The 26,798-nt window shown below is 41.1% G+C and overlaps 1 protein-coding gene across 16 annotated transcripts in view; it reads left to right on the forward strand.

Moving 5' to 3' along the window:
• RBMS1 (RNA binding motif single stranded interacting protein 1) overlaps positions 1–26,798 on the forward strand; it is a 217,886-nt gene that overhangs the window by 101,232 nt on the left and 89,856 nt on the right. For 8 of the 16 annotated variants that reach the window (XM_069577334.1, XM_069577341.1, XM_069577336.1 and 5 more), the window contains exon 2: positions 21,978–22,153. In XM_069577334.1, coding sequence (XP_069433435.1) covers positions 21,978–22,153 — 176 coding nt within the window. The remainder of the gene's footprint in view (positions 1–21,977; positions 22,154–26,798) is intronic. The other 8 variants (XM_069577342.1, XM_069577335.1, XM_069577338.1 and 5 more) reach the window with 1 other exon arrangement.

The raw sequence follows: 26,798 nt of genomic DNA on the forward strand, positions 1-26,798 counted from the left end.
GAAGTTCACGGTTCACATATTGCTGAAGCCTGGCTTGGAGAATTTTGAGCATTACTTTACTAGTGTGTGAGATGAGTGTAATTGTGCAGTAGTTTGAGCATTCTTTGGCGTTGCCTTTCTTTAGAATTGGAATGAAAAATGACCTTTTCCAGTCCTGTGGTCACTGCTGAGTTTTACAAATTTGCTGGCATATCTTACTCTAATTGACCTGAATTTAGACTATTTGACATTTAGATGCATTTGACTTGATTCTGGGATAGAAACAAGATTCTCAGTTGGCCCATTTTGTCATTGTGTTGGTTGTCATGTTAGAGTTACTGTACCCTTTAACTGACTAATAAGCTGCTTACTGGGCTTCCCTGGTGGCTCAGATGGTAAAGAATCCACCTGCAATGCAGGATACCCGGGTTCAGTCCCCGAGTTTGGGAAGATCCCCTGGAGAAAGGAATGACTGCTTACTCCAGTGTTCCTGCCTGGAGAATTCCATGGACAGAGGAGCCTCGAGGGCTACAGTCCATGGGGTCACAACAAGTCACACATGACTGAGCGACTAAGACACACACACACAGTTTATTAGGGTGTAAAGTAGAGTAGAAAAGATACAGAAGTATATCGTTCATATTCTTGACATTAATTCATTGCCAAATTTGTTTTAGTTCTCTAAACGAGGAGTGGGAAAGGTAGAGAGCACAAAGAGAAATTCAGGCAAAAATAGTACTAATTCAGTTTCTAAAAGGCTCTTCTTTTCATTATTCACTAACTGAATGTGTGAAGTTTGGAAAATATAGTATTTGTAGAGCTAGGATTGTTGACAGTCAAGGAAATAATAAATAAAAGTTTACATAAAAGTGGCTCATACACTTTGTAGAGTATCTATGGCCAGCGTCAACATACAGTTTTCTGTGAAGGGCCTAACAGTAAATATTTTAGGCTTTGAAGGCTGTAAGGGCTCTGTTACAATTACTTAGCACTGCCTGTGGCTGCCAGGCAGCCATAGAGAATGTGTTCAAATGGGCTGTGTTCCAATAAAACTTTATTTACAAAAGCAAGTAGCAAATGATATTAGGCCTCTGGACAGTAGTTTGCAGACCCCTGATTTATAGAATCCTTTATTCACTGATTCTTTTACCAAAAGGTACACAGAAAGAATTGAAAGAAAATGGCACTCAAACCAGAAGTAATGATACTTATCAGCACCATCAAAATAGAGTAGACAGAGAATAAAACCAAGTGAGTATAGGTTTGATTCTTAGCTTTGATCAGAAGGTTTTAGATTAAAGACTCAATCTTGACTAGATATTTCATTTGGTTCCATTGGGGAGGCTTCTTTCATGTATCTGTATAATCAATACTATCTTGGTCTTTTTTTTTTTTGATATCTTGAATCCCTAAATCTTAGTCATAATTCTGAAATGGTGAGACAGAAAGCTGTGATAAAATAGAAGTAACATCCTAGGAGTAAAATATTAATTTCTTTCCCTTAAAAATATCTTTTGCCTTAATTTCCTATAGCTGCCATAACAGAGTTCCACAGCCTGAGTTATTAAACAGTAGAAGTTTCTTTTCTCACAGTCTGGAAGATAGAAAGCCAAGATCAAGGTGTTGGCAGGGCCACATTTCCTCTTACATGTTAGAGAAGAATCTGTTCAGGCCTCCCTCCTACCTCCCTTCCTCACATAACAGTCTCCCTGTGTGGATGTCTATCTCTTTGTCTAGATTTTGCTTTTTAATAAGGATACTAGCCATATTAGAGTCCACCCTAATGACCTCATCTTAACTCAGTTACCTTTGTAAAGGCTCTGTCTCAAGTAAGGTCACATTCTAAGATACTGGGGGTTAGAACTGCAATGTATAAGGGGTTTTTTTTTGGTGGGAGGACAAAATTCAACCCACAACAACCTGATACCAGGCTTGCATTCACCTGGAATTGCATTCACCTGTTGGGTTCCCTGGTGGACCCAAAATAAAGGTGAATTTCTTTGTGACTCACTGGTGGTCACCTTGGCTTCCATAACACAACTGTTAGTTATCCTGGTGGCCCTCTTGTGCATCATATATAGATGATTTTTTTGTTCTGTTGTGTTTAACCTGTAAGATAAAAGATACTTCTTTACAGAAATAGTGTAAACATGCGCATGGCGAGGGATACGTCCATTTCCAACCCCAGTCTTCCAGGACCTTGAGGAACTAACTGCTGTGTCCCCAGTCTGCTTTGCTCAAGTTCATACCTGCTATTCCAGTCAAAGTTATTGACACTTCCCATGCTTTCTGAAGTGTGTTTTTCCTTCCTCTCCTCCGCACTTGTGTTAGGCTGTCACAAATGGCCATGGAACTCTGTCCTCTCCTCTTCAAGCTCACTCTCCTATCTTTTGGAAGTTCAAGTTCAAGTTCTCCCTCCTGCAGGATGATGATCTCTGTGATCTCTTTTTTCCTGCAGTTCCTGCTGTTACATGAGAGCAGAATTCTGATATGATGGTTTTCCATCAACCACATCTCAGCTGGGATGTGTGTGTGTGTGGCGTGGAGAAGCAGTAATGCCATTTATATTCAGAAAGGGATGCATTGCACCATTACCCATTAAGGTATTAGGTTACCCCTAGGGACTTGGAATGGGCGTGAGCGCCTATAGTTATTAGGCAAGTCCTTCAGAACAAGGAGATTCTTGCCATTTGTAAGTTTGTTTTCAAAGCTGTTATAGAGCTGTAGTTCTGTAAGAATGTGGCGTCGTTATCAGAACTTCTTGAGTCTTATACAAAGATTTAAAGGTGTTCATCCATTCTCTTAAAGATTCCTTGCTTTTGTTATTCTTTCTTTTACCTTTTTCTTTCTTCCTTCCAGGACTACTTCACTCCTTTTTTTTTTTTTTTGACAGATACTAAGGATGTATCTTAATGGCACCCATTTTAAAAAAGGCTAAATTAATCATTTCTCTTTATCAAAGGATTCCTCATTATATATATAATTGTTGCTTAATTTCTGAGTTTTCTAACTTTTTGTTTGGGCGTGTTTCTCATTACCTACTAGATTGTTTAAGATCTCTGTGTATGTGAAAACTGTATTTCTTTGCAGCATAGTGTTATTTGGGCCACAATATTTGCTGATTTCATTGTCAGGTTTTCTTTAAACATTTTATTTCCTTAATGCATTCAAGACATGAATTCTCATGAAGAATTTTTCAGAACTACCTCAGTGTGTGAAGTAGAGATACTTATCAATCATTATTTAGGCAAGAATTTATCAGTGACTGGCACTTCTCTATGTCAGGGAAGGTACATTTCTGCCCAATATGAAGTTGCTGATAAGCTGTCACTTTCTGAAGTTTGTTTGTTTTACCACATGTAGTCACACAAACTTAGGTAAGGATTGAGACAGTTTGTAAGATGAACAGATGTGGACTTGACTCCCTGACTCTGAATGGGAAGAGAAAGATGTCTTGAAACTGCGTAGGAGGTGCCCTGTCGAGCGCCTTGTTCCAGAGCATGGCTCCCAGCAGGCGAGTTGATGTTTCTTTGTACCCAGTGAAATATATGTAGAACTGAACATTGAACTCCCTCCCTGTCTGTCCAGGAGGAGCCACAAAAACCTCTCACATCTGAGGGAGGGTTAGTAACAAGTGTCAGATCAGGGAACCAGAAATTGCTTGAATCAGCTGATGCAAAAGAGGATCTAGAGGGTGTGACCAGAGAGTGTGCAGTTTTAGAATGGGGAGACGCCTTTTCCTGCCGGCAAGTCAAAGGATCAAGTGTCATTTGGAAGAGTTTAAAGAGACCTGGTGGGGAGAGATGGCAGCTACTTTGTGAGTAGGGTAATCACAGCCAGGGTGCTGGGGCTTAAGTGGGCGGAGGCTTCAGTGCCCTGAAGGCTCAGATCAACTGTAGAGACCAGAGGGTTGACCTTCCAGAGTAGGAGGAACACGAGGGTCTTTGAATTTCAAAAGTGTGCTCTCTTGGTTTTATGCATTATGTAGGCATTTCCTCAAGTGTGGTCCCTGGACCACATGCATCAGTTTCCTGGGGTGCTTATTAAAAAGATAAATCACTGGGTCCCACTGCCTCGCTTTCTCAAATGCTGCAGGGACATTTTAAGGTCTGTTGGTCCCATCACTTCATGAGAAATAGTGGAAACAGTGTCAGACTTTATTTTTTGGGCTCCAAAATCACTGCAGATGGTGATTGCAGCCATGAAAGTAAAAGATGCTTACTCCTTGGAAGGAAAGTTATGACCAACCTAGACAGTATATTCAAAAGCAGAGACATTACTTTGCCAACAAAGGTCCGTCTAGTCAAGGCTATGGTTTTTCCAGTGGTCATGTATGGATGTGAGAGTTGGACTGTGAAGAAAGTTGAGCGCCGAAGAATGGATGCTTTTGAAGTGTGATGTTGGAGAAGACTCTTGAGAGTCCCTTGGACTGCAAGGAGATCCAACCAGTCCATTCTGAAGGAAATCAGCCCTGGGTGTTCTTTGGAAGGAATGGTGCTAAAGCTGAAACTCCAGTACTTTGGCCACCTCATGCGAAGAGTTGACTCATTGGAAAAGACTGATGCTGGGAGGGATTGGGGACAGGAAGAGAAGGGGACGACAGAGGATGAGATGGCTGGATGGCATCAGCGACTTGATGGACGTGAGTCTGAGTGAACTCCGGGAGTTGGTGATGGACAGGGAGGCCTGGCGTGCTGCAGTTCATGGGGTCGCAAAGAGTCAGACACGACTGAGCGACTGAACTGAACTGCACTGAACTGAGGTGACTTAGAAGAATGAGCTTGCTTATAAAGCAGTGATCTTTTAAGTCCAGGGGTGATGCAGGCAGTAGATGGGTGCCAAGTAAGAGAATGACATATATATGAGCAACTAAGTCAAAATCGAGTCCAAAGAAAAACTGAGGTGTAGCTTTCAAGGCCGACATCAGAAAAGCTAACTGCATTTGTCCCTTGGAACCTTGGTTGTCCAGAGCACTGGACCAGCTGGACTGGTGCATATGAGCCATTCTCTGTTTCTGTAGGAAACTGGAAATGGTTTCAGAGGTCAGTCTGTAGAAGTGCTGAGCCAGCCAAGATGCAGGGCCAGGCATAAACCTCAGGGACCGGATGAAAATCTTCAAAATCTAGAATACAGAAAGCTTTTTCTTTTTTTATCCCCTAGTTGAATTTTTGCCACGCATGTGTTTTTAAGTAGCTGCCTAGGGTGTGTATGTGTATTGAGGGGGTGGAGGAGTTATGTATACCGCTAGCTGTGTGTACTTGTTCGGGGAGAGGCGATTGCTGAGCATCTCAGAGGTGTACTTGTTGGGGAGAGGCGATTGCTGAGCATCTCAGAGCCCACATAGCTGTACGTGTGTGTGAGAAGAGTGAGCTTCCATTTCTCTTGTTTTGTTGACTCTTTTCCTCAACATCTCTGCTCTGCATACAGAGTGGACAAGACTGCCATTGGCAGCAGGGACAGGAAAGGTCCCAGGACTCACACCATTGCTAAGCCTCTCCCCACCAGCTGGACAGCTGTCCAATCAGAAGCAAGTACAGGATCGGTCAGCCCATCAGACAGTATCACCCAAGTGCATCTTTTCTTCTTGCTAAGCCACAGTCCACAAAACTTGGCAGTTCCTGTTAATTTTAGTAAACAACAGTTGGTTATTAAAACCTCTTCCTAATAAAATTTAGAGATTTACCCAATTCTTATTCAGTCTACTCCTTAGGGAACAGGGCGAAAAGAACCATTAAGATAAAAGGAATGGTTACTCTCATCTCGCTTGCCTCAGTGGTTCCCCTATCATGACCACCTCCTCAGCCCCATTTACTGCAGCTGCTGGCAGTATTTTGATATTTTTCACTTCTATATTGACAGTCACCCATAGCTCTATCTCTTGCTAAGAGAGAAAAAGCAGCCAGGGAAGACAAGAGGTGGGGTTAGTCTTAGGATTTGATGAACCAGACAGAAAATATCCTGAGATGAATTTGTTGAAAACAGCAACTTGTACACCGTGTAGAAAATATGCTTCTCAATTCTTCTGATGACATCCAGCTGGGAAGAGTGGTGCACTACAGAGAATATCAATTAGCAAAAAGTACCAGCCCACTGGAAGATAGGTACCTGTTAACAGAAAGAGCGTAGATGGGAATAAGTAATCATAAAATCGTGCAGTTCAGTGGAAAAAAAAAAACAATGAGGGAAATTGAATACAACTCAGTATGTGGTGGTTTGACCATACATGAGTATTAGCCAACTAATTTAACTGCTTAGAGCACTAGGGTTGTTTTACCTACAATTAATAAAATTTGAGTATTTAAATTGAGAAGTGAAATCATCCTGTTGCATGGATATTGAAAGTTCTCATCCAGAAGTTCATCTGTAACTTGAAATTTTAAAAATTAGAACGCTTTTTTTTTTCCCCCACAGAAACATTGTAGTCGATAAGTTGGTTCCTAGGTTTGCCAGTCAAAATGTTATTAGCAATAGCTAGATTCCCAGGTTAGCCCCAAAGCCCAAAATCTTCTAATGGAGTTTGAGAACTGGTGGTGGTGCCAGCTTCAGTTCTGAATCTCTGGTGAGCAGAGGCTTGTCATATGATACCTTCAGTAGAGGAAGAAAATACCTTTCTTACTTCTAATAATCATAGTGAAAAATGTAAATTGGATGGCCTTTTGCACTCTCCCACCTGTCTCTCTGAAGGTTGAACATAACAAAAATTAGGCACCTCTAATGGAACAAATGTATGTCTTTAAGTTCCCTTGCTGATGCTCATCTCAACTGTTTTAGATGACGACTATTTTACCACATCAGATTCAGGAAGTTTGGGGATTTTAAAAGAGAGGCCCCAACCTAAACGCATCTCTAGTTGGAATTTCAAGTGATAAAACTAACCCAAATGGAGAAGCTCAGGGAGTAGGAAAGGTTTGGTTAGGCCAGCCTTCCCAGGGAGCCTTTCCTGGGTAATCAGCTCCAGCAGTTCCCCTTTCCTTTGGCAGCTTCTTCCACTTTTGAACGCACAGGGTAGTTTACATTTTCAGTTTTCTCCATTCTCTTTACTGTAGCTTTGCAAAGGAGCCTCAGAGTAGGAGGGGAGGGGATTGAGGAGCTGCTTACCTATACAAGTCAGTTTCAAGCTTAGGACTGGTGGTGTCTATACTGGGCAGAACCCTCTGGGTACCAAGTTGAGAGAGAGACACTGAGAAAGATGAAGTCAAATGTAGCTGGAAGTCATTAAGCGCGTCTTCCAAGCTTGGTGTTTTACTGGAGGCCCAGCAGTGATTAGTGTGAGTCTTCATAACTACTCTGTGAGCCAGAATAGACAGTATCACAGTAGAATCCTTAATTTTTTCTTGGCTGCATGGTACGGTTTACAGGATCTTAGTTCCCCAACCAGGGATTGAACCCAGGCCCTCAGCAGTGAAAGTGCCAAGTCCTAACCACTGCCAGCGAATTCCCAGTATCATCCTTATTTATAGATGAAGAGATGAGATTCAGTTGCCGTTTCCTTCTCCAGGGGATCTTCACCACCCAGGGATCAAACCCATGTCTGCTAGGTTGACAGGCGGATTCTTTACCATTGAACCACCAAGGAAGCCTCAATATAGTGGTACTGACATAACTTTCTATACATGTTTTGATTATATAAGTACATTTAAGAGAAGTCTGATTAGGAGAGTCAAGATCAGCCTTTAGAGAAGGTCACTTCAGTGGGTTGAATAGTGGCTCCCAAAACGCGTGTCTAACCAGAAATCCAAAATGTGACTTAATTTGGAAATACAGTCTTTGCAGATATAATTAGTCAAGGATCTTGAGATTAAAAAGTGTTAATAGAATTAGAGTGGGCCTGAAATCCAATGACCGGTGTCCTTATAAGAAGAGGAGAGGACCCAGAGAGACCCAGAGAGGTGGCTGTGTAAAGGTGAAGTCAGGTTGGAATTATGCTACCTTGAGAAAAGGAATGGTAGGAGCCTCCCAAAACTAGAAGAGACAGGGAGGGAGTCTGCCTTCGAGCCTCCAGAGGGAGCACTGCCCTGCTAACCCTTGGTTTCTGACTTCTGGCCTCCTGAGCAGTGAGAGGATAAATGTCTATTGTTATAAGCCATTTGTTGTTGCTGTTGTTAGTTGCTCTGTTGTGTCCGACTCTTTTGTGACCCCATGGACTGTAGCCCACCAGGCCCCTCTGTCCATGGCATTTTCCAGGCAAGATGCTGGAGTGGGTTGCCATTCCCTTTCTCCAAGGGCTCTTCCCTACCCAGACATCGAACCCACATCTCCTGTGTCTCCTCCTGGGTCTCCTTGGCAGACAGATTCTTTCACCACTGAGCCACCAGGAACACCATGTAAGCTACTAGGTTTGTGGTGATTTGTTATAGAAGCCCTGGGAAACTAATATAGCCATTTCCCACTTTCTCTTCATTTATAGTTTATCTTTAGCTTTGGTATGGCTTAATGTCCATATGTAATGTTTCAGTTACTACACAAATGTAAGTTTTAAATTTCCTGATAGAAACTAATGACATTTAAATTGTTTTAGGATGGTGATACTTATTATTTAATTAACTTTTTTTTAAAGAATTGAGGTTCATTTCAAGGAGTAGCTTTTTCTTTGTCTAATTTTTTGAAAGCCACGCTGCAGTTGAAGGTATGGCAGGAACGGTTTGGAATTCATCTGAGAGAATTTTATCAAACTACTCAGATGATTCCATTAAGAAGTTAGTCCTCTAAGTAACTCTCTGTCTTACACTTCTCTCATGTTAAAAATCAATTAAAAGGATTGGAGTGAAGGTGTCATTTTTCAATTGAGCGTCTAATAAAGCAAATCCTGGCAAGAATGAATAACAACTGCCTGACCAGATGTGGCCATTACCGAAGGCAGGAGGATCCCAGAGTGATTACATCTTCTTGAAGGTTTATAGTAATTCTGATTAATCTGTTTTGAAAAGACAGATACCCACATATCTCCTATATCCAAAGGAAATAAGATTAGGATTATTAGGACTCATCTTTTTCGCTAAATTATAATTCCTACTATCAATCATAATTTGTCTAGCGTCCCTGGTGTTTTTGAGGTCGAAACTAGGAATTTTAAAAGTCCACCTGTCAGAGTTGGGAAATTGTCCCAGAGATGCTTCAAGTCTGGATTTCAGTGAAAATAGAGATCTTGTTTCAGCTACGAAAAGGCTGTGATGGATGCATTTTGTCCCAGATGTCAAACTCCTTTCTCAGACAGTTAAGCTCTGCCCATCATCTAGCCCTGGCCAGCTCCTCTCACCTCTTTACAGCCCAGAGGCGTTCAGCGCGCCACACTTAGAGTCCTGCTATGGTTCCATGGCTTCTAACGTGTGTCAGTCTGTGTTTCCTCCCTTTCCACCCACAAAAAGCGCTTGGTCCAGGCGCTGTGCTGTGCAGGGTGGGATAATCAGGCAGGATGTGGTTACATGTCCTCAAGGGGCTTACAGGCCAAGGGAGGAGATTTATTCTTTAATTCAAAGGTAGAAATATCTTTAAATATTTTTAATATTTAAAAATAGAAAGTGTTAAACGGTTTGTTAACATTAAAATACTGTGTATTGAGAAGACCTAAAGGAAAGCATGTGGCCTGAGTGTTTTGTAGTGATATTCTTTCAGAGTCACGCTGTACTGTTGGGATTGCGGTAAGGGAGGACATATCACTAAGTTTCACCATTCTTGTAACCACTTTCTTGAGCCAGAAACCTTCAGTTAATCTTTTATTGATGGACGTTAGGAAGATTTTTAATATGACATAGGCAAACTATTCCAGCAGAGGTCATTTTCTTAAGGCTCCCAACTCAGTGAAACTCAAGGATACACCCTCCCTTACCCGCATTTTCTCTCTGCTTAACTCCTAAGGAGGTTGTCAGGCAGACCATATTTCACATCCAGACTGCTACCTCCTTCATGATGCTGGGAAAAATCTCTTAACTTCTGTTTTCTCAGCTGTAACATGGTGAAAATCATACCTCCTTAATTGTGATTTAATGAAAAAATACATACAAAGCATCTAGCGTGGTACCAAAAAACACAATAAACGTTCAACAGTGTTAGGAATCAGTACAGTAAATAACACTCAGTTTTCTAGAAAAAAATGTTTGCAATAAGTTGTCATGGTTTAAAATGGTGTTTTCCCTTTAGTTTCTGCTTGTTTTGCTGTTTCAAAAGATTGTCTAGATAAATTTGACAGTAAAACGATAAAATATAGCCCCAACTAAAACAGGTAAACAAATGTGTAAGCCTCCTCCCCTCAATTAAGAGAAAAATATTCTTCTTGGCATTCTGTCTAATGAGCCTTTGCACATCAGCTATTATTGCAAGACATACTTGAATTTTGTAAGAAGAATGAAGATGAAGTTAGAGGCTCCAATGCAGGCAGAGTTTCCATGTGTATTTCTGGGGACAGCAGAGTGAGATAACCTGTCTAAGATTTTAATGGATAGGTTCTGGCTTCAGTATTTATAATTTATATATTACCTTTTGAAAAATGTATCCAGGCAGGATTAAATTATTTTTTAGATCTCTGTCTCCTCCTAATTTGCTTGGTAATGGAAGTTCTCCTAAAACTAGGGTGATATTTTAACTTGAACAATTCTTACATAACTGGGAGCAGCCACTGGGTTGCAGAGATGAGCAGAGCAGTGGCTGACTGGCACCCTCCGTGCCATGAGGTTAGAACAGCCCCCTCTGGTTTCCCTGGCGGGAGTGTAGAGGAGGCAGCTTGCCCACTCATTCCTATTTTTTTTCCCTCATACTAGAAGTTATAATGCCTGGTTCTGACCTTTGAAAAAAAGAAAATAAAAATCTACCATTCTTCCTTTGTTCTATGCCCTGATTTTTAAATTGGGCAGAGAGTACTGCTTGGGGATTAAATCTATTCCAGAATGTAAAGGAAGTATCCAAAGACTTGAATTTAAGGATTTGTGATGTTGTCTATAGGGAGAAATAGAAGTTTTAAAGCTGTTGGTGTTCCCCTCCTGCATTTTTTTTTTTTTTTTCTGTTTCAACAAAATGATCTGGTAACGCACAGGTTCTCTGAGGTTCCTCTGCAGCTAGCTGCTTTGTGTTCACACAGTTCGGAGAGCCTAGGAGATCCTAGGTGGCTGCAGGTCGCACCTGAACCATTCCTGTCTGCTCTGTCAGGGCAGGGGTTCACCTTCCCTGTCCTGTGCCGGCAGTGCTCACTGGCTGCTTTGAATTAGATGGGGTGGATGCAGAGAGCTGGTCCCTCCTTCCTGGTTTCTGGAGTGTGGAGTCTTCTGAAGCCAATTTCCATTTAGGTACAATTGTCTTCATAAAAATTTTAAAATAATACTTCTTTGTTGATGAGTAGGAAGAAATGGTGTCATTTTCTTGTGCATTTAAAGGGCAGAGATTTATATAGTCCACTTTGGGTTCTTGTCACTAATAGATTAATCTGGGATTATGATTGAGAATGAAAGGTTGCATGTTTGGTTTTATGCTGCAAAGGTAAAGGGTATATGTTAGTATAGTGAAACTAGACGAGAAGAAAGGGGGATGGGAAGACGCAATGGAATGAGTAAGACCTGTGCTGCTGGGGGAGAGGTGACCCCCACACCCGGCCCCTCAAACTCACAGAGGTTCCAGGTCTCGTTTCTACCGAGAATTAGAACATGATTCCTACTGTCCAAGGTTTCTTGGAAAAGAACCTCCTTCTGAAGTTTTCAGTTTTCGGTCAGTTTCAGATGAATGGATGCTTTGTGATTAACTTGAGCAACAAAAAATAAAAAGGTCTTCAGGAAGATTAATAGGTTAACTTTTTTTCTTCTTGAGCAACAACTCCCTACTTTAAACAAAGAGTATTATGAAATAATTTTTCTTTTGAAAAAGGAGTCATGTCTGGTTTACATAAATACTGAAACCATTTCCCACATTCCACTTAACTGCAGAATTAAGATGTGGATTAGATTATCCACTTCAGAAATGATGAAGAGAGGTATGAACCTTGCCAGAATTTGGGTCAGTTTCCTACAAAGGCCCCCAAGTACCCCAGGGCTGATACCATCAGTCCTGAAGTGATGAGACAGCAGTGGTGCACGGGCTGGCTCCACAAGACAGAGGAGAGTCTCCAGGCTGCTGGAAGCAGTGGTGGTTTAGTGGCTAAGTCGTCTCACTCTTTGTGACCCTGTCGACTGTAGCCTGCCAAGCTTCTCTGTCCATGGGTTTTTCCAGGCAAGAATATTGGAGTGGGTTGCCACTTCCTTCTCCAAGAGATCTCTTCCACCCAGCCATTGAACCTGGGTCTCCTGCATTGCAGGCAGATTCTTTAACTACGTGAGCCACCAGCGAAGCCCAATAGATATTCAGATATACAAGAGAAATACAATGTGGAAGAAAATTGTCCCTGCAAAAAAGCAGAGAAATGCCTACCAGGTTGAAAGAGATACAGTTCTTTTAAGTATACTGGTGAGCTGCTGGGAGCAGGTTTATCCTAACTTCTTGGGCTTCTAAAGGAAAACCTACTCATCTTAGAGAATTATATGAGTATAACCATTGTGAAGCTTTGGGATAAAACCAAACACTGGAACACATGAAAGGAGAATCTCACAAATCTCTGTTTTCTTTGTAAGAAAACTGAAGGTTGAAGTTGTTTGCTTTAAGTGAGTGACATACACAGGGGGACTAGACAGTGGGCAGACAATTCTAGTGATTTTTTAGAGGGTTTTAATCTAAGCTTATTAAATTGCCAGTTGACTCTGAATGTACTTCTCTGACAGCAAGGCAGCAAACTGCTATAATTCATCTATTTGATTTATCTCCTTGTAGATGGTACAGATACAGATTGTGTTAGTCACAAATTTTTAGTGTAGACATGAAAATAAAAATGGTAGCATTCATAGAATTTTTTAGGGATTTTTGAATGATAAGTTTAATAGATAGTGTGAGATTTTGGGGGGGGATGGTAAGTAAGAAACACGGACAGCTAGGTAAGCCATTTAAAATATGAGATGTATCAGAGGCAGTACAAAATATACACTTTTTCTATGATGCCTTAATAGGGCTAGCATATCAGTTTTCCTTTACAAGACTCATTGAGAAAACTTGGCATGTGCTGTCATAATTGCTGCAGTACTTATGGCAGATAAGGCTGGTGCCTTTTGACAGCAGTGGTGGGAAGAGAGACTTAGTTCTGCCTTGAATTAGCTGTATGACATTGGACATACATATGCTTTGACCTCTCTGGACCTCAGAGGGGTTTCCTGAAAAGTAACATTGAATTAGATCAACATTTATCAACACATTAACAGTCAGGTCTTCCTGCATAAAAATAAAAATACTGCCCGTCTCCACTCCTGACCCATCTTTTAAGTTTCCGATATACTTCCGGTTGAGAATTACTGGACTGCATGATCTCTGATGCCTCTCTCAGCTCTGGAAAGCAGAAGAACAGAGGTTTTCATCTTATTTTGTGGATAGGTAAGGCTTGCTCCTTCTTAAAGCTGGCAAGGGGCCTTTCCAAAATGCCTCCTTTCTCACCAGGAGGACACATTGCCTTGAGTCCTGCCTTGTGCATGGGCAACACCCAGAGAGAAGCTTGCTAGAACTGCAGAATCTTGGCTCTACCCAAACGGCTGAGTCAAAATCTGCATTTTAACAATGCAGATGATTCCTGTGCACAACAGAGTTTGAGAAATGCTGCAGAGCACTGTTTTGTAACCCACAAGTGGCAATATTAGTGGGATCTGAAATCAATTTGGTAGGTTGCTGCCAGCATTTCTTATTCAAGGAAATAGCCAAGAAAAGATAGTATTAATGGCACATCGTCTGTGGTAAAGGACAATAACTATTTCACAGAATTTTTGCTTCAGTTTTAAATATCTGCGCCTGTACGTGTATACAAGGTTTCAATCTCAGGCCAAAAGTTAATTAATTTTTAGGTGGATCTCAGGCAAAAGGTGGGTAGGGAGAAGCCCCTGTGCTTTGTCTCAAGACAGTGTATCTCAGAGACAGTCATCTGTTTCCTCCCTCTGTTTGCTCACAGATAGGTCAAGATATGTACACAGAGATACATAATAAAGAGCTGTCCTTAACACTAATTATCTGTATTGCGTCAGATGTAAACTGCTGAATCGTGCCATGAGAAAGAAATAAGTGTGACTGTTAATTTTTTTGAGTTGTATTAACTCAATTTTTTTTCCTGTTGATGTTTTACTTTGACTGTATACAAATCACAACACTGTCAGATAAGATTTCATTTTTTTTTTTTAATGATTATTATGGGAAGATTTCAGATACTTGTTCGGTTTCCTGAAAGTAGAGAGAATGCTTTTTTCTCCAGGGCCTAATTTGTGAAACCCATAATGCTCCCAGCTTATTCACATGTCCCTTTGCATCTTGAAAAAAAAAAGAATACCTTGAATAAATTCATTTGGGGTTTTTTTTGGGTAAGCTGGCTCATAATCACTTTTTAAACTTTATGTTTAGTTAATCACTTTACAGTACTTTCAGTAAGTATTGTATAGTGTGAAGAAAGTATATTTTTAAATAGGTAGTTTCCACCCTGAGGACTTTGCAGTCTCAGTGATAATTCTTTACTTACAAGAAATGCTAGGAGATACAAACTGTACTGTACATAGACTTTTAAAAACAGATGGAAGGAAGTTGTCCATGCCGGCATGCTCACTTCATTGGGGTGAAGCAGGAAATTCAGGCTTTGCAGAGGTGTTCTGAGCTGTCATGATAAAGGTAACCCCACACTTCCCTTAGGAAGTTTCCTTTTTTTTCCCAGTTTATTTTGAGTAAAAAGGAAGAGTCTGTTCTTGTCCCTTCACAGGGCTCTGTGTCGAGGAATATAATGGGCGTGGATTTGAAAATTCTTCACTTGAGACCCAGAATGAGAATAAAAATACTCCATGCACCTGCTTTCAGAATCCAGAAGAGTAATCCGTTTTGTACCTGCAGTTTGGCAGGATTTTTTGTTTACCGTGTGGAACATAGCTGGTTGTTAGGAATGTTCTTTTAGGGTGATTTTGAAGCTATTACATGGTCCTTGTTATATGTGAGATTAAATAGAATATGAAATGCAGCTTTTTACTAATTACCTATTGAAACAAAGAGATATGAGGCTGTTAACCAACATAAAGTCTCAGGAGGTCAACATTATTAAGGCAACTTCAGCTATAATATTCTCACCATAAGACCACCCTGGCTCTGAATATGATATTTTAAAAACTTTTAAAATTTGTTTCTTCAAACTTCAGTTTTGATTTTAGTATAGCTTCCATGTTTATAGTATTTCCTCATAAACGTCTGTGACTAATAGGACTCTGTGCTTGGCCTGAGTGATGTAGGGAGTTGGGACCACATTGCAACTCCTGTCTGTCTTTAAGCTGCACCTGTAGCTTCTCAGGTCTACTGATTCAACCTCTGACTCCATTTCTCAGCTAGTGGCACAGGTCAGTAAGAGTACCAGGAACCTGGCTGAGTTTGGTCATGATATACCTTAGCTGGAGACAGCAAGAAGCATTAGCCAGCCTTAGAATCTGGAAGTGGAGGGGAGCTTAGAAATCACCCAGTCCAATCTGCTCATTTCCCAGGTGAGGAACTGTGAGGTCGAGAGATGACATTCCCGTTACTGGCCAAGACAAGATTGGAATCCAGATATTTTTCCATTCAGTCATTTTTCGTGCCTGTATACCTTTTTATAGAGAGGAGGGGGAAGAATTTCCTTTGTTTTATGTCTTCCACAAGCTATGCTCTTCATTTATCATTTGAATTTTCTTTTCTCCCTGTGAGCCTGAACAGTCACGTGTGGCTTTCCATCCATATTCTGTATTGATTTCTAGGTAATCTTGCTGCCTTTCTAGTGTCATCCCGCTGTCCCTTCTCGTCCGCAGCAGTGTCATCACCCTGTTCTGGCGTATACCCTTGAGCCAACCAAGGTTGGGCTTTTCCCCGGCTTTCATGAAAAATGCTCCATCCTATCTGTATCTTTGTTGGCACCTCTCTCCCCGCACACCCATCCCTTTCAGCACTGCCCTTCCTCCGGTTTTAATGACTTGCCATTAATATGCAGCTCACTTAGCCGTCTGCCCCCTTGGTGAAGCCTTCTTCAGCCTTCGTGCCCCAGGCCCTTTCATCCCTGATCTTGCCTTGGTTGAACTATAACTATTTTTAGAAACCATACCATGCCACACCATTAAACGTGATGCAGCTAAGGGCAGAGAAGGCCAGGAGCCCACTGTTAAAAGCTTTTCCTTCCTAATGAATGTGCTTTCTGGTAAGGAAGTTTTGAGCCCATTGCTGTAGGCCCCTCACAGTTTTCTGGTGAATAACTTATATTTAATACCTTCAGTTTGATATCTTAATGTTGATGTTCGTGCTTTTTAAAGACCATTTTTTAAAAGCAGTTTTAGGTTTACAACAAAACTGAGAGGGAGATTGAGAGATTTCCCACCTGCCCTGGCTGCCACACATACATTTACTCCCTCCATTGTCCACAGCAATCATCAGAATAGTACATTTTAAAATTTCAGTGCACATCTTAAATTTATTTTTTTTTTTTACCCAAAGCTTAAGAAAACGATGCTTAGGTAAAGATATTTTGGACATAAGAGATTTATAGGTAGAGATTGCGACTTTACACTTAAGGATCAGATTTGATAGGTATCTTAGAGAATATTAATTATGAAGTCTTAGAAATTTTTACTTTTAGCTCCCGTAATAACGTGAACCTCTTTGCTTCAACAAACACAATCCAGCAAAAAATACTGAATGATCTATTGCTCATTTTCATAGTTTGAGGCTGCAAAGCTTATTTCCAAACAAGGGACAGTGACAGTATGAGAGCCAGTTCATTAGCTAATTAGCTTTGTGATCTTAAGCTTTGACATCCTGGCATCCAGTGGGATCAACTGATATCTGCCCATTTGTCCTCCTTCCCACGTGGTGGATGGGGAGTAAGACCTTGCCTGTGTGAAGGGGCACCATTGTTCTTAGTTACTGCTGGTGCTGTCCTTTCGCCTCCAGGCCCACCCGGAAGAACATCTGCTTCCTGACCAGCTTCTCATCTCTCACTAACTCACCTCCCACTTCTCAGCTGTGTACTTTCCCAGCTGCCTGTGCCAGAAACTTTCTTTCTCAGCCATTATTCCTAGCCCTTTTGGAGCCACTCAGATGTCCAAAAGAAAACAAACCAACAAAAATGCCCTGACGGTGGTGAAAATTGGCCCATTCAATTATTAAATTCCCTTTACATATTGAAAGTTTAGAGAGAAGAACCAGTGTGTGGAACTAGTCTGGTAGACAGTGCCTTCGTATAGTACTCCATTCATGCCAGGCTTGATATTATACTGTTTCCTGGAGAAATGATAATGTCTGTGACTCCAGTCTGCTCTCAGGAGTGACTGTGGTGATTATTGGATAAAGAAATAGTTGAAGTGGTAGACCTCCCTGCTGTTTGATAGTGGGTGTCTATCTGTCCCTGTGTGTGTGTGTGTGTCTGTGTGTGTGTGTGTGTGTCTGTGTGTGTGTGTAGGGGTGGCAGGGTGGAGACAGGGATTATGGACTATAATCTTAAACTATAAGGATGACAACCTTAAAGAAGACTTGAGGGTAATTAAAAGGGAGGTACTAGATTTCCTTTCCCTTCAAAATATATTCTTAGGGAAGTTACTAAATGGGGAGGTAGGGGTGGGGGAAGAACCACTTCAACTGTAAAATTGGTCAGAGCACTATTCTTTAGCCTGTTAGAAATAGGAAGGAAATAAGACAATAGAATTTATAGTGACCAGTCTTTAATTGTCTTTGCTGAATAGAAATCTGCAACAATGTACATGATTACCGATATATTTTTAGGTCACACACAGCTAATCCCTTGAAAAAATACTTTTAGATGCATTTATACAGAAGAGGCTTCTTAGTGTGCGTTGGAATAGGGCTGATGTGATGGGAGTGAAATAGATTTACCGTATGTATAGTTGTTGTGTGCCAGGAGTCTTTTAGTTTAGGAGGTGAGTGGGCCTTCCTGCTTTGATGGAGGCATCAGAGCTGTCCACACAGGAAGTCCTCCCTGATTGTGGTCCACACAGGAAGTCCTCCCTGAGTGCTGAGAAGCACTCTTCCTGCTGATGCCACACCCACTCCTACAGGGAATGCAGAGAAGCTCTGCTAACAGCCACCCAATTATTCACCATCACCTCTGCATGAGAATTTAGCCCAGTTATTAATGAATGTTATTGTGAAAACTGAATTAGCTTGTTTTTCCCCTTGGATGACAGTTTGCTAGGTATATTGTTTGCCTGAACTGAAGCAGTGAGATTAGGCCAGAGAAGACTGGGATAGACTTCTCAGCTCTTGTAGGATGAGCTGTCACTTAGTGGTGGTCATTCAACCATCCAGTTCCTTAAATAAATAGGTTGAATTTGTGAAAATTGTCTACACGCTTCATCCAGTGGGTGAAAGGTTGGTGGCGGGGGAGGGGGGTGTCTTTTCAAATTTGGGGGCAGCTTAGGGATCTTGAGAGGCAAAATGTAAAAGGACAGCCAGTAATGAAAATGGAGTTTGGTAAGTATCATCCACTTAGAAGCTTTTTTCCTCCCCGTAAGTTTGCTGTTCATGCTGTTGAGGCATGTGACTGTAAAATGTTAATTGCTTTGAATTGATCAGCAGGGTCCTAACTAAGGTAAAGACTTGTCAGGGTTTGTATTTCAGTCTGGGAGTGAGGGTTTCATTCTTTTGTTGAGTGGAGGCTTCCTAAAATGATGACTCTGTTGTTCATCTGTAACATGCTGTAATTTTCCAAAGTTGTTCGCAGAATTCTTTTAGTGAAAAGATCTATAAGGTAGAATCTTTAAAACTGACCTTTTAAAAGATTTCCTTTAAAAAAAAAATCAAAACACAAGCTGACTTCTGTGATCATTAAATTAACTTAAAGGCACTTTTGACATTTTTTTTAAAGTGCAGCCACCAATGGTATTAAGTATCATATTTCAGAGAAACTGGAATTTAGTCATTTAACTTGTAGGAAGGATGAGCACAGAAAAATGAAGTAATACAAATAGCACATTTAGGATATGGACAGTGTTTCGGATGCCACTTAGGACACAGATCAAGGGCTTTGACTTTTTTGTCCAGCAGACCTGAGTTCAAATTCCAGTCCTGCCACCTACTAAAAGTGTGACCTATGACACATTACTTAATGTCTCCTGAGACTCAGTTTCCTGATCTTCAAAATGCGAAAACAAGAATGCATTTGTCTCGTTTGGGTTAAGTAAGATAATACATGCACAGCACACGGCACAGTGTCTGTTACATATGAAACATGCAATATTTGATAGTAATTATTACCCTGCTGTTACAGTTATCATTAACCAATTCTGAATATTTTGGAATAAACTCCTTTATTGTGTTTGAATTTTCTTCTCTGAACATGTGTCCAGTCTTTAACTTTTTAATTTCGATGAGTTCTAAAAACTCAGTCTTTGGTCTAAAGTTTTAGAAAATTGACAACCTGGACTAATTTAATGCTTCTTCTCTTTAGTCATCAGCCATTTGTGACAGTTGCTATTAGGATACATTTGAATTTAAACTTGGTCACCAGGATTCACCAGAGACCAGTCATCCTCCTTGAGATGCATTCAGGAACCCCCTTCTCCCACCTGGGACAGGAATACTAGGAGATTTCTTTCCCCCAGAGAGTAAGTTGAAGAGTAAGTGGGGAGGGACAGAGGGTATTTGCTCCCCACCTACTTCCCAGAGTAGGAAAATATTACTGTCATAAATAGGGAGGCCTGTCAAAGATATATTAGATCAGCTATGTAAATCACAGTTCTACTTCTGCCAAATACGTGAATAGAAGCCTACTTCTTGTCCAAAAAAATCTCCTGATAAATCATGCCCCCAGGTGTTTCTTTTAACGATAGAAAGTCCATGCCTGGCACTCCACTTTCCACCCCAGAGAAAAGCGGAGGCAAGAGCCAAGGCCAGCTTGGAATGCAGTCTTTCAAACACCTAACGGTTCACTGGCTTTGCATGGCTTCCCCCTGAGAGGTGGGCGTTGACCCGAAATCCACAGCTTCTGTCACACCCCTACAAGGCTTACCCAGGTGAGCACATTGCCTTCCCCGACTGCCACACTGAACACACCAAGTCTTACTGGGAAAAACAGTGTGTTTGTGGCAAGGACCAGGTTCTTGGACGTTGATCAGAAGTGATTTAAGAAAAATTTGAGTCTTGCCTAATCATCTGCAGCTGTCAGTGTGAATCGAAAGCTAGGGACAGGGAGGCAGATGTGTGGGTTACGTCCCAGTCCCCCTGCTCTTCACTGAAGAAAGAAAGGAGGGGCACCTGGCTGATTGCAGGTGTCAGCCAGCAGTTATATTGGATGACCTTGGAGCAGGAACACAGACCTCTCTGTGGGCCGGATGGGGGTCTGCAGTGCCAGCAGTAACAGTGCAAGAGACAAGGCTTAGTTTATACCTGGAAAACAATTTTTACCTCTTAGAGAAACACAGGGGATGACAGGAAAGGGTTTGAGTTCACCTGCTTATTAAGGGCATAAATCAAATAGATTTGCTAGGATATGAGCTCAGGCAGGTTTCATTGGGGTTAAGCATTGCTGATGTTCCTGGTTCAAGTTCAGCCTTCATTAATACATTGACTATTGTTAACTCTTCTGGCAACACTCCTTTTTGAAAAACAATCCTTTGAGATAAAGTGGTGTCTGGGCTGTGATTTTAGCAAGGACCCTGGGGAGTGAGAAGAAAAATCTGCATAGTATACGTTTCATGTCTAGATCCACGAGGAGCCCCATGCCCCCGGGATCCTGTGGCATTAGGATGGCCAAGGCAGTGCCAAGTGGGACAGTCTATCCTGGGGCGTTGAGATGGCCAACAAGGTGAGCAGGGTTGTATGTATTGCCAGAGGTCTGCCTTTTGATATAAAGAGGAATTGAATTGTGTCTTAGATATGCTTTATTTTCTTGTTTGTGGTAGTAAAAGTCCTAAGGTTTGACATTTTGGATCCATGTCTAGTGACTAATTTTACATCTTCAAACTGTTGTTCAGTGTCAGTGATGTCCTTTATTAGGACCGTATTGGTTAGTCTTATTTATTATTTAGAAGATGAGAAGTGAAAAAATTCCTGTCCTGGTGTGAAATTGCAGAACATTTGCCGTGAGAACACTTCAGGGTGTGCTCACTTGCATCTCACACTGAACCATTTCACTTCTTCAGAGGTCATGTGTATGGCACAGGGACAGAGAACTGTGGTTTCTTTCAATTGGTTAACAATTATCTGGTGTGAGTACATTTTCAGACAGTCTTCCTAGGTGGCTAAAACCACACTGAGCCCTGGCTTGCAGGCTTTACAGAAGTTACGTTGGTTGCTGCCAGGCCTGGGAATGTGTCCAGCTTCTGCACCGTTCTCACAGGGGTTAAATTTCACAAGGTTAGCCAGAGCGAAAGGCAGCTGACCTGTGAATCTTATCCAGATGTCTCAAAGAAGCCGTGGGCCTGTCTTAGCGCGAGGTGAAGTCTTCGTTATTTGAGCACCTTGACTGAACTCTTTAACTTTCTGACACTTGAAGAGTAATCTTTTTTTCTTTTTTGATCACTAAGAATCATCTTAATAAAATTGTCAGCAACTTTCAATCAAGTGTTTTTCAGCGTTTGAAAACCTTTTCAAAAGTCCAGTGATTTCTGAATGACTGTGTATTAAAATATTATTGCATAACTTTATGCAAGTTCACTTTGAGTCTTGAACGTATTCCTTAAAGTATGTGAAGAAAATCTTACAAAATTTTAGTCTTATTTCAAGGGCATGTAGAGAATGAGTTGTCCTATTATTAATTTCATGTTGAAGGAGAGAATACTTTTGCAAAATGAACAGATCTTTTTTAAGATGTAAATTAAAATGTATGTAGTAAAGTAGCTGAAGATAATCTGTATATATATATCTTGATTTGCAGATCTTGCAACCTCTGAATGGTGCTGAACACAAGTTCCATGGAGCATTCTAACGCTGTGGTCTTTGTTTTCCAGCAGTCTCTGGTCCCAGCCCATCCTATGGCCCCTCCCAGCCCCAGCACCACCAGCAGTAATAACAACAGTAGTAGCAGTAGCAACTCAGGATGGGATCAGCTGAGCAAAACGAACCTCTATATCCGGGGACTGCCTCCCAACACCACAGACCAGGACCTGGTGAAGCTGTGTCAGCCGTAAGTAGAGGTTCTTGTTTTTAGCTCCTAAATACCTCCTTGATCATATTACAGAGTGGTATAAATTGTGTTTTAAGAGAGGTTTAGTACAAATCTGTGAATCCTCATTATGGTCATAGTCGACAGAGTTTCTAAGTTTTGAGTCCTTGGACACTTTCTCAGTCAGCATTAACATCAACAGGGTACCTATATAACAAAATAAAGTGGAACATTTTCTCAGTAGAATTTGCCTTTGTTGGCACATGAGAAGGAAAATGTGAATTATTTAGAAACACGGCTGGTTCCTTTTGAGGAGTGCTTTTGTTTTTGTGGAAGCATGTCTGGGGGCCAATAGGTCTCATCTTTAAGAGAAACTTCAGTTGTTACTGTTTGTCAGAAAGGCAGTTACCATCTAACCTAACTCTAAATGTGTATAAACTTAATTCCAATGGGGCAGCGGTGATCCGCCTTCACTCACACCTGTAGTTTTGTGGTTCACGTTGCTCACCCTCGGCTCTGGACACTCTTATTCCTCAAGTTCCTATTCCTCTTCTTGCTGCCGCCTTTGTTGTGTCCTGGGAAGAGATGTACACATGTGTTTTACTTTGTTCCAAAGGAAATGTACATTCTATGCTAATGTTGTCGAGGAATAGAATAGAAATATGCTACTTGGCTGCAATTGCATTAACTCACTAAGAAAGCACTAATTTAAACCAAAGAGCCAGAAGCAAAGACTAAAAACCGCTAATCACTTTAAGCTATAAAATCCTGCATATGCAGCAGCATCTTTTATTTACCCAAAGACAATCATGGTCCTTCACAAATGGAATTTTATGTAACTGTGGAAAAGGATATCCACTAAAGAATGTTTCCTGTTCCCTGAAAAGTATTTCCATTTCTAAACATCTGATTAATAGCATCTTATTTCCATTATCCTGGGTAAAATATAAATTTATTACTTCTTGCTCTAAGAAAAAAAAGAATCTTAAAGCTTACTTGGGCAGCGTTTCCAAACCGGAACTAAAAGTAACATCTGGCTTTCCATCAGGAGTGGTGGTGGTTTTGCTCTGTTTGGTTTCTAGAGAGGAGTGTGGGATGGTGAGAGATGACTTGTCAGGATCCAGAGAGCCTTTTGACGACCGTCGCCCTCAGCACCCTCCCTGGGCCTTTCCCGTGTTGCCCTTCTCATCAGCCCCTTTGGACTTGGACTGCAGCCTTTGCTTCCAGGGCAGTGAAATAATGTCCCTGTGCTCAGGATGACTTTGAAAGCAAGTCCGGCTCCTGGGGTTTGTCCTGCTGACCAGAGTCAGAGGAACTCTGCCAGGCGCGCCCTGCCCTTTTGCAGCTGTTCAAGACCACAAATAGGCCTTTTGCTATCTTGTCTGCTGCTGGCCTTTACCAGCATCTTCCTATGTTTTTGCAGCATAATTACAGGTAGATAGAGCAACATAAAGTCTAAGGAGCTAAAAATACAACTTCATAGGGAATAGTAGAATGAAGATAAGCCTCACATGTGTGAGGTCCAAGAGAAGGGAGAAAGATTTCTGAAGACAAATTTTTCCTTCAGCTAGTTTGGAAGCACGTAAGGTGAGTTTTAACACAAAGAAGATAGAATTGAACAACCATAATAGAATAATACCATTTTTTTATGTACAGTAAATCTATATTCAAAAAATTAAACTGGAAGTTTTTTTTTTTTTAGCTGAGTTAAATCATGTCCCAATGCAGCAGAAGAGCATTTGATCATCTGTCCTAGATAATTCATCCTCTTTGACGAATGTGGATTTTCTTAGCATGTGTAAACATCAGTCTCTTTGCTGTTATCGATAGCAACAATAACAGTTTGCCACTTACTTTCTCCTATCATTTGCAAAACCCCAAGTTTGATAGTTAGCTCCAGTGATAGTTTTCTTTATGTATTATACAGAGGCAAAACACACAGTAATAGAGAACTCTTATGTCAATATCTGTTGAGAGCTTCATTCCATTTAACACAGAGCATCTAATAAGTACCAGATTTGTCTTGTTGACAATTTTGTGTCTCAGAATGTAGAGAGAGAGCAAAAAAGGGCATTCCTGTTCTGGAGTTGATTGTTTCCAGTAAAGAATAGCTAGTTGGCGACATGGAAGTGACAAGAACTCTTATGGGAAAGTGACTCATCCTTGAGCTTAAAAAACCCAGTGGATGTAATTAGAGAGTTTTTAGAAAAGTTTCAGGAGCTTCTCAGAAAAGATAGGTGTAAACTCTTAGCTCGAAAAAAGAAAAATATATTAGAAATAAAAATTTAGCACTGTAATTTACAAATTGACCTGATGAGCTGAATTATGGGAGGGGCAACAGTAGAAACAAATAATTTGACTCTCTAGAGGACTTGTATGTTTTAGAGGGTTATCTAACAGATGAATGGAAAAAGATGCCTAGGAGCATTTGTAATAGGGACTCAGTAATGTACAAACAATGCATGAAACCTAAAGGCAAGAATGACATGAGGGTTGTGAAAACTGGCAAGAGAAACCAAAAGTATTTTTAAAATGCTGTGTTTGGAGTAGAATATACAGATGCTATAATGTTAGAAAAAATGACGGTGAAAAAGCAGATGTCAACACAAAGATGACGGTGGAAAAGCAGCCTCTTTCCAAGTTACAGAGGGACTCAGGACAACGTAAAGAGAAGGTCTGCATGGCTAAGAGGAAGGGGGCTCGTGCTGGGGGGCCACCAGTTTAGGTTACTTGAAGGAGACGGGCCTCAAGGACCAGCAGGGATTGATACTGGCGATGGTGGTCAGGTGACTCGGAGTAAGAGTAGGTCCACCTTCTAAGAGCATTTGATGGAGGCAGCTCGGCAGCCCTAGCTGACAGCATCTCGTCTTCATGACTTTCTTACCTACAGCATAAAATCATGGTAGTCAAGGTGGCAAATTTTTGGTACCCCAGAGTTACCTACCACAGTGCTAAGCAAGTACTTCATTCTGTCAGTAGCCTGTATAATGGGTCAAATGATGCTTATATCAGGAGGTGGTGATTAGAACTAAATCGAGTAATATAAGCAAAGGAACTGGTCCACATTCTAGGACCATCGAAACTCATTTGTAATTGAACAAATATTTGTCTCCCCATGACTGAGCCCTTCCTCCTCATAGTCCCAACTGCTGGATTACATTTTAATTACATATAGTTCTACATCTTAAAGTAAGAAGGAAATACCAGATTCTGATCCTGAAGGCTGAGAAAGCCAGGGCACTTGACAAAATGCCCATAGGCTGCATTGACAAAAACCACCAGCCTTCTGTCCATGGAGCTTTTTGGGGGAGCTGGAGGAGGGGGAAAGTAAACACTAGGTTTATTCTTGTTGCCACTCATCCATGATTTAGTCCTTGTCATAATGATGTAAAGTCCTTTATTGTGTCCAAACTATTTTTTTCTGAAAATTTAAAAACAATATTTGGTATAAGGTTTGGTACATAGTTCTTCCTGGTTTGCAGTAGAGGCAGATATGTGGGTCTCTGCTGGCTGAGGCTAGACATTATTGTGGTATTGACATCACATGGAAGGGTCTACATAACTCAATGTATCAACAGCTTCATGGTGGTAGTGGTTTAGTTGCTGAGTGGTGTCTGACTCTTGTGACCCCATGGGCTATAGCCCACCAGGCTTCTTTGTCTATGGGATTTCCCAGGCCACTAGAGCGGGTTGCCATTTCCTTCTCTAGGGAATTTTCCCTACCCAGGGATCGAACCCAGGTCTCCTGCACTGCAGGCAGATTCTTTACCAATTGAGCCAAAGGAAAAACAGTGCGTTGATATTGAAACAAAATGAGATGTTTCTGCTCTTCCTACCTTCTATAACCTTGCTCTCATTCCCAAACCAGTCCTTGGTCAACCAGTTGTTGTTTTTTTCTCCCCTTTCATTCAATAGATATCTAATTCACTTCACAGTGAAATAAAGCATGATTTTTATATAAATGTGAAATTTAATTTAGCTTATTATAGCCTAGTACTAATTAAAAGGAAATATTTTTAAGTATGATTCCCTGATTGTAATACCCAGTATATTTTCATTTCCTAGCCCTTTGTTTTCTGTTCTCTGCAAGTTTTCCTTATTCTTTTGAATACAGTGCAACTCTTAAAAAGGCAAAGCAGAAAAAGCAGGACAGATCAACAGAGGCAGACATAAACAGCCAGCCCTAATTTGAGACAGAATAAAGTAAATGTTATAATCTGTGCAGTGTTGTGGGAGGAGTCAGAAGACGGTTTCATTAACCTCAATGCCAGGGAATTAGGGTTGTTTCCAGGGAGGAGATGATGCTAAACCAGAAAGAAGGAAGATTTCATGCAGGATGGAAATAATAGTGTCCTCCAGGCCTCTGAGAGGACCCAGGAGATGTGAGCATGCTTGGGTGTTTAAGAAAGCACAAAGAGCACTTCCTGGCGCATAACTGTCATTTAGCAGTTGTTTGTTAGCCAGGGCTTCTGGTGTCCGGAGTCGGGAGAGTGGGTGTAGAGCAAAGAGAAGCAGGCTGGTAGCATATTGTTAGCACTGAATAATAAGCTAAAACTTTTGGAGTTTATTCTTTAGTCACAGAGGGGAAGCTGGCTCTTGGAGTGAAAGAGAAACACAATTCTGTGTTTCCTTTTTCTCTCTTTCTCAAAATGGTAATTATGCCAAA

The sequence above is a fragment of the Ovis canadensis genome, chromosome 2, assembly GCF_042477335.2.
Source record: "Ovis canadensis isolate MfBH-ARS-UI-01 breed Bighorn chromosome 2, ARS-UI_OviCan_v2, whole genome shotgun sequence".
NCBI lineage: Eukaryota > Metazoa > Chordata > Mammalia > Artiodactyla > Bovidae > Ovis > Ovis canadensis.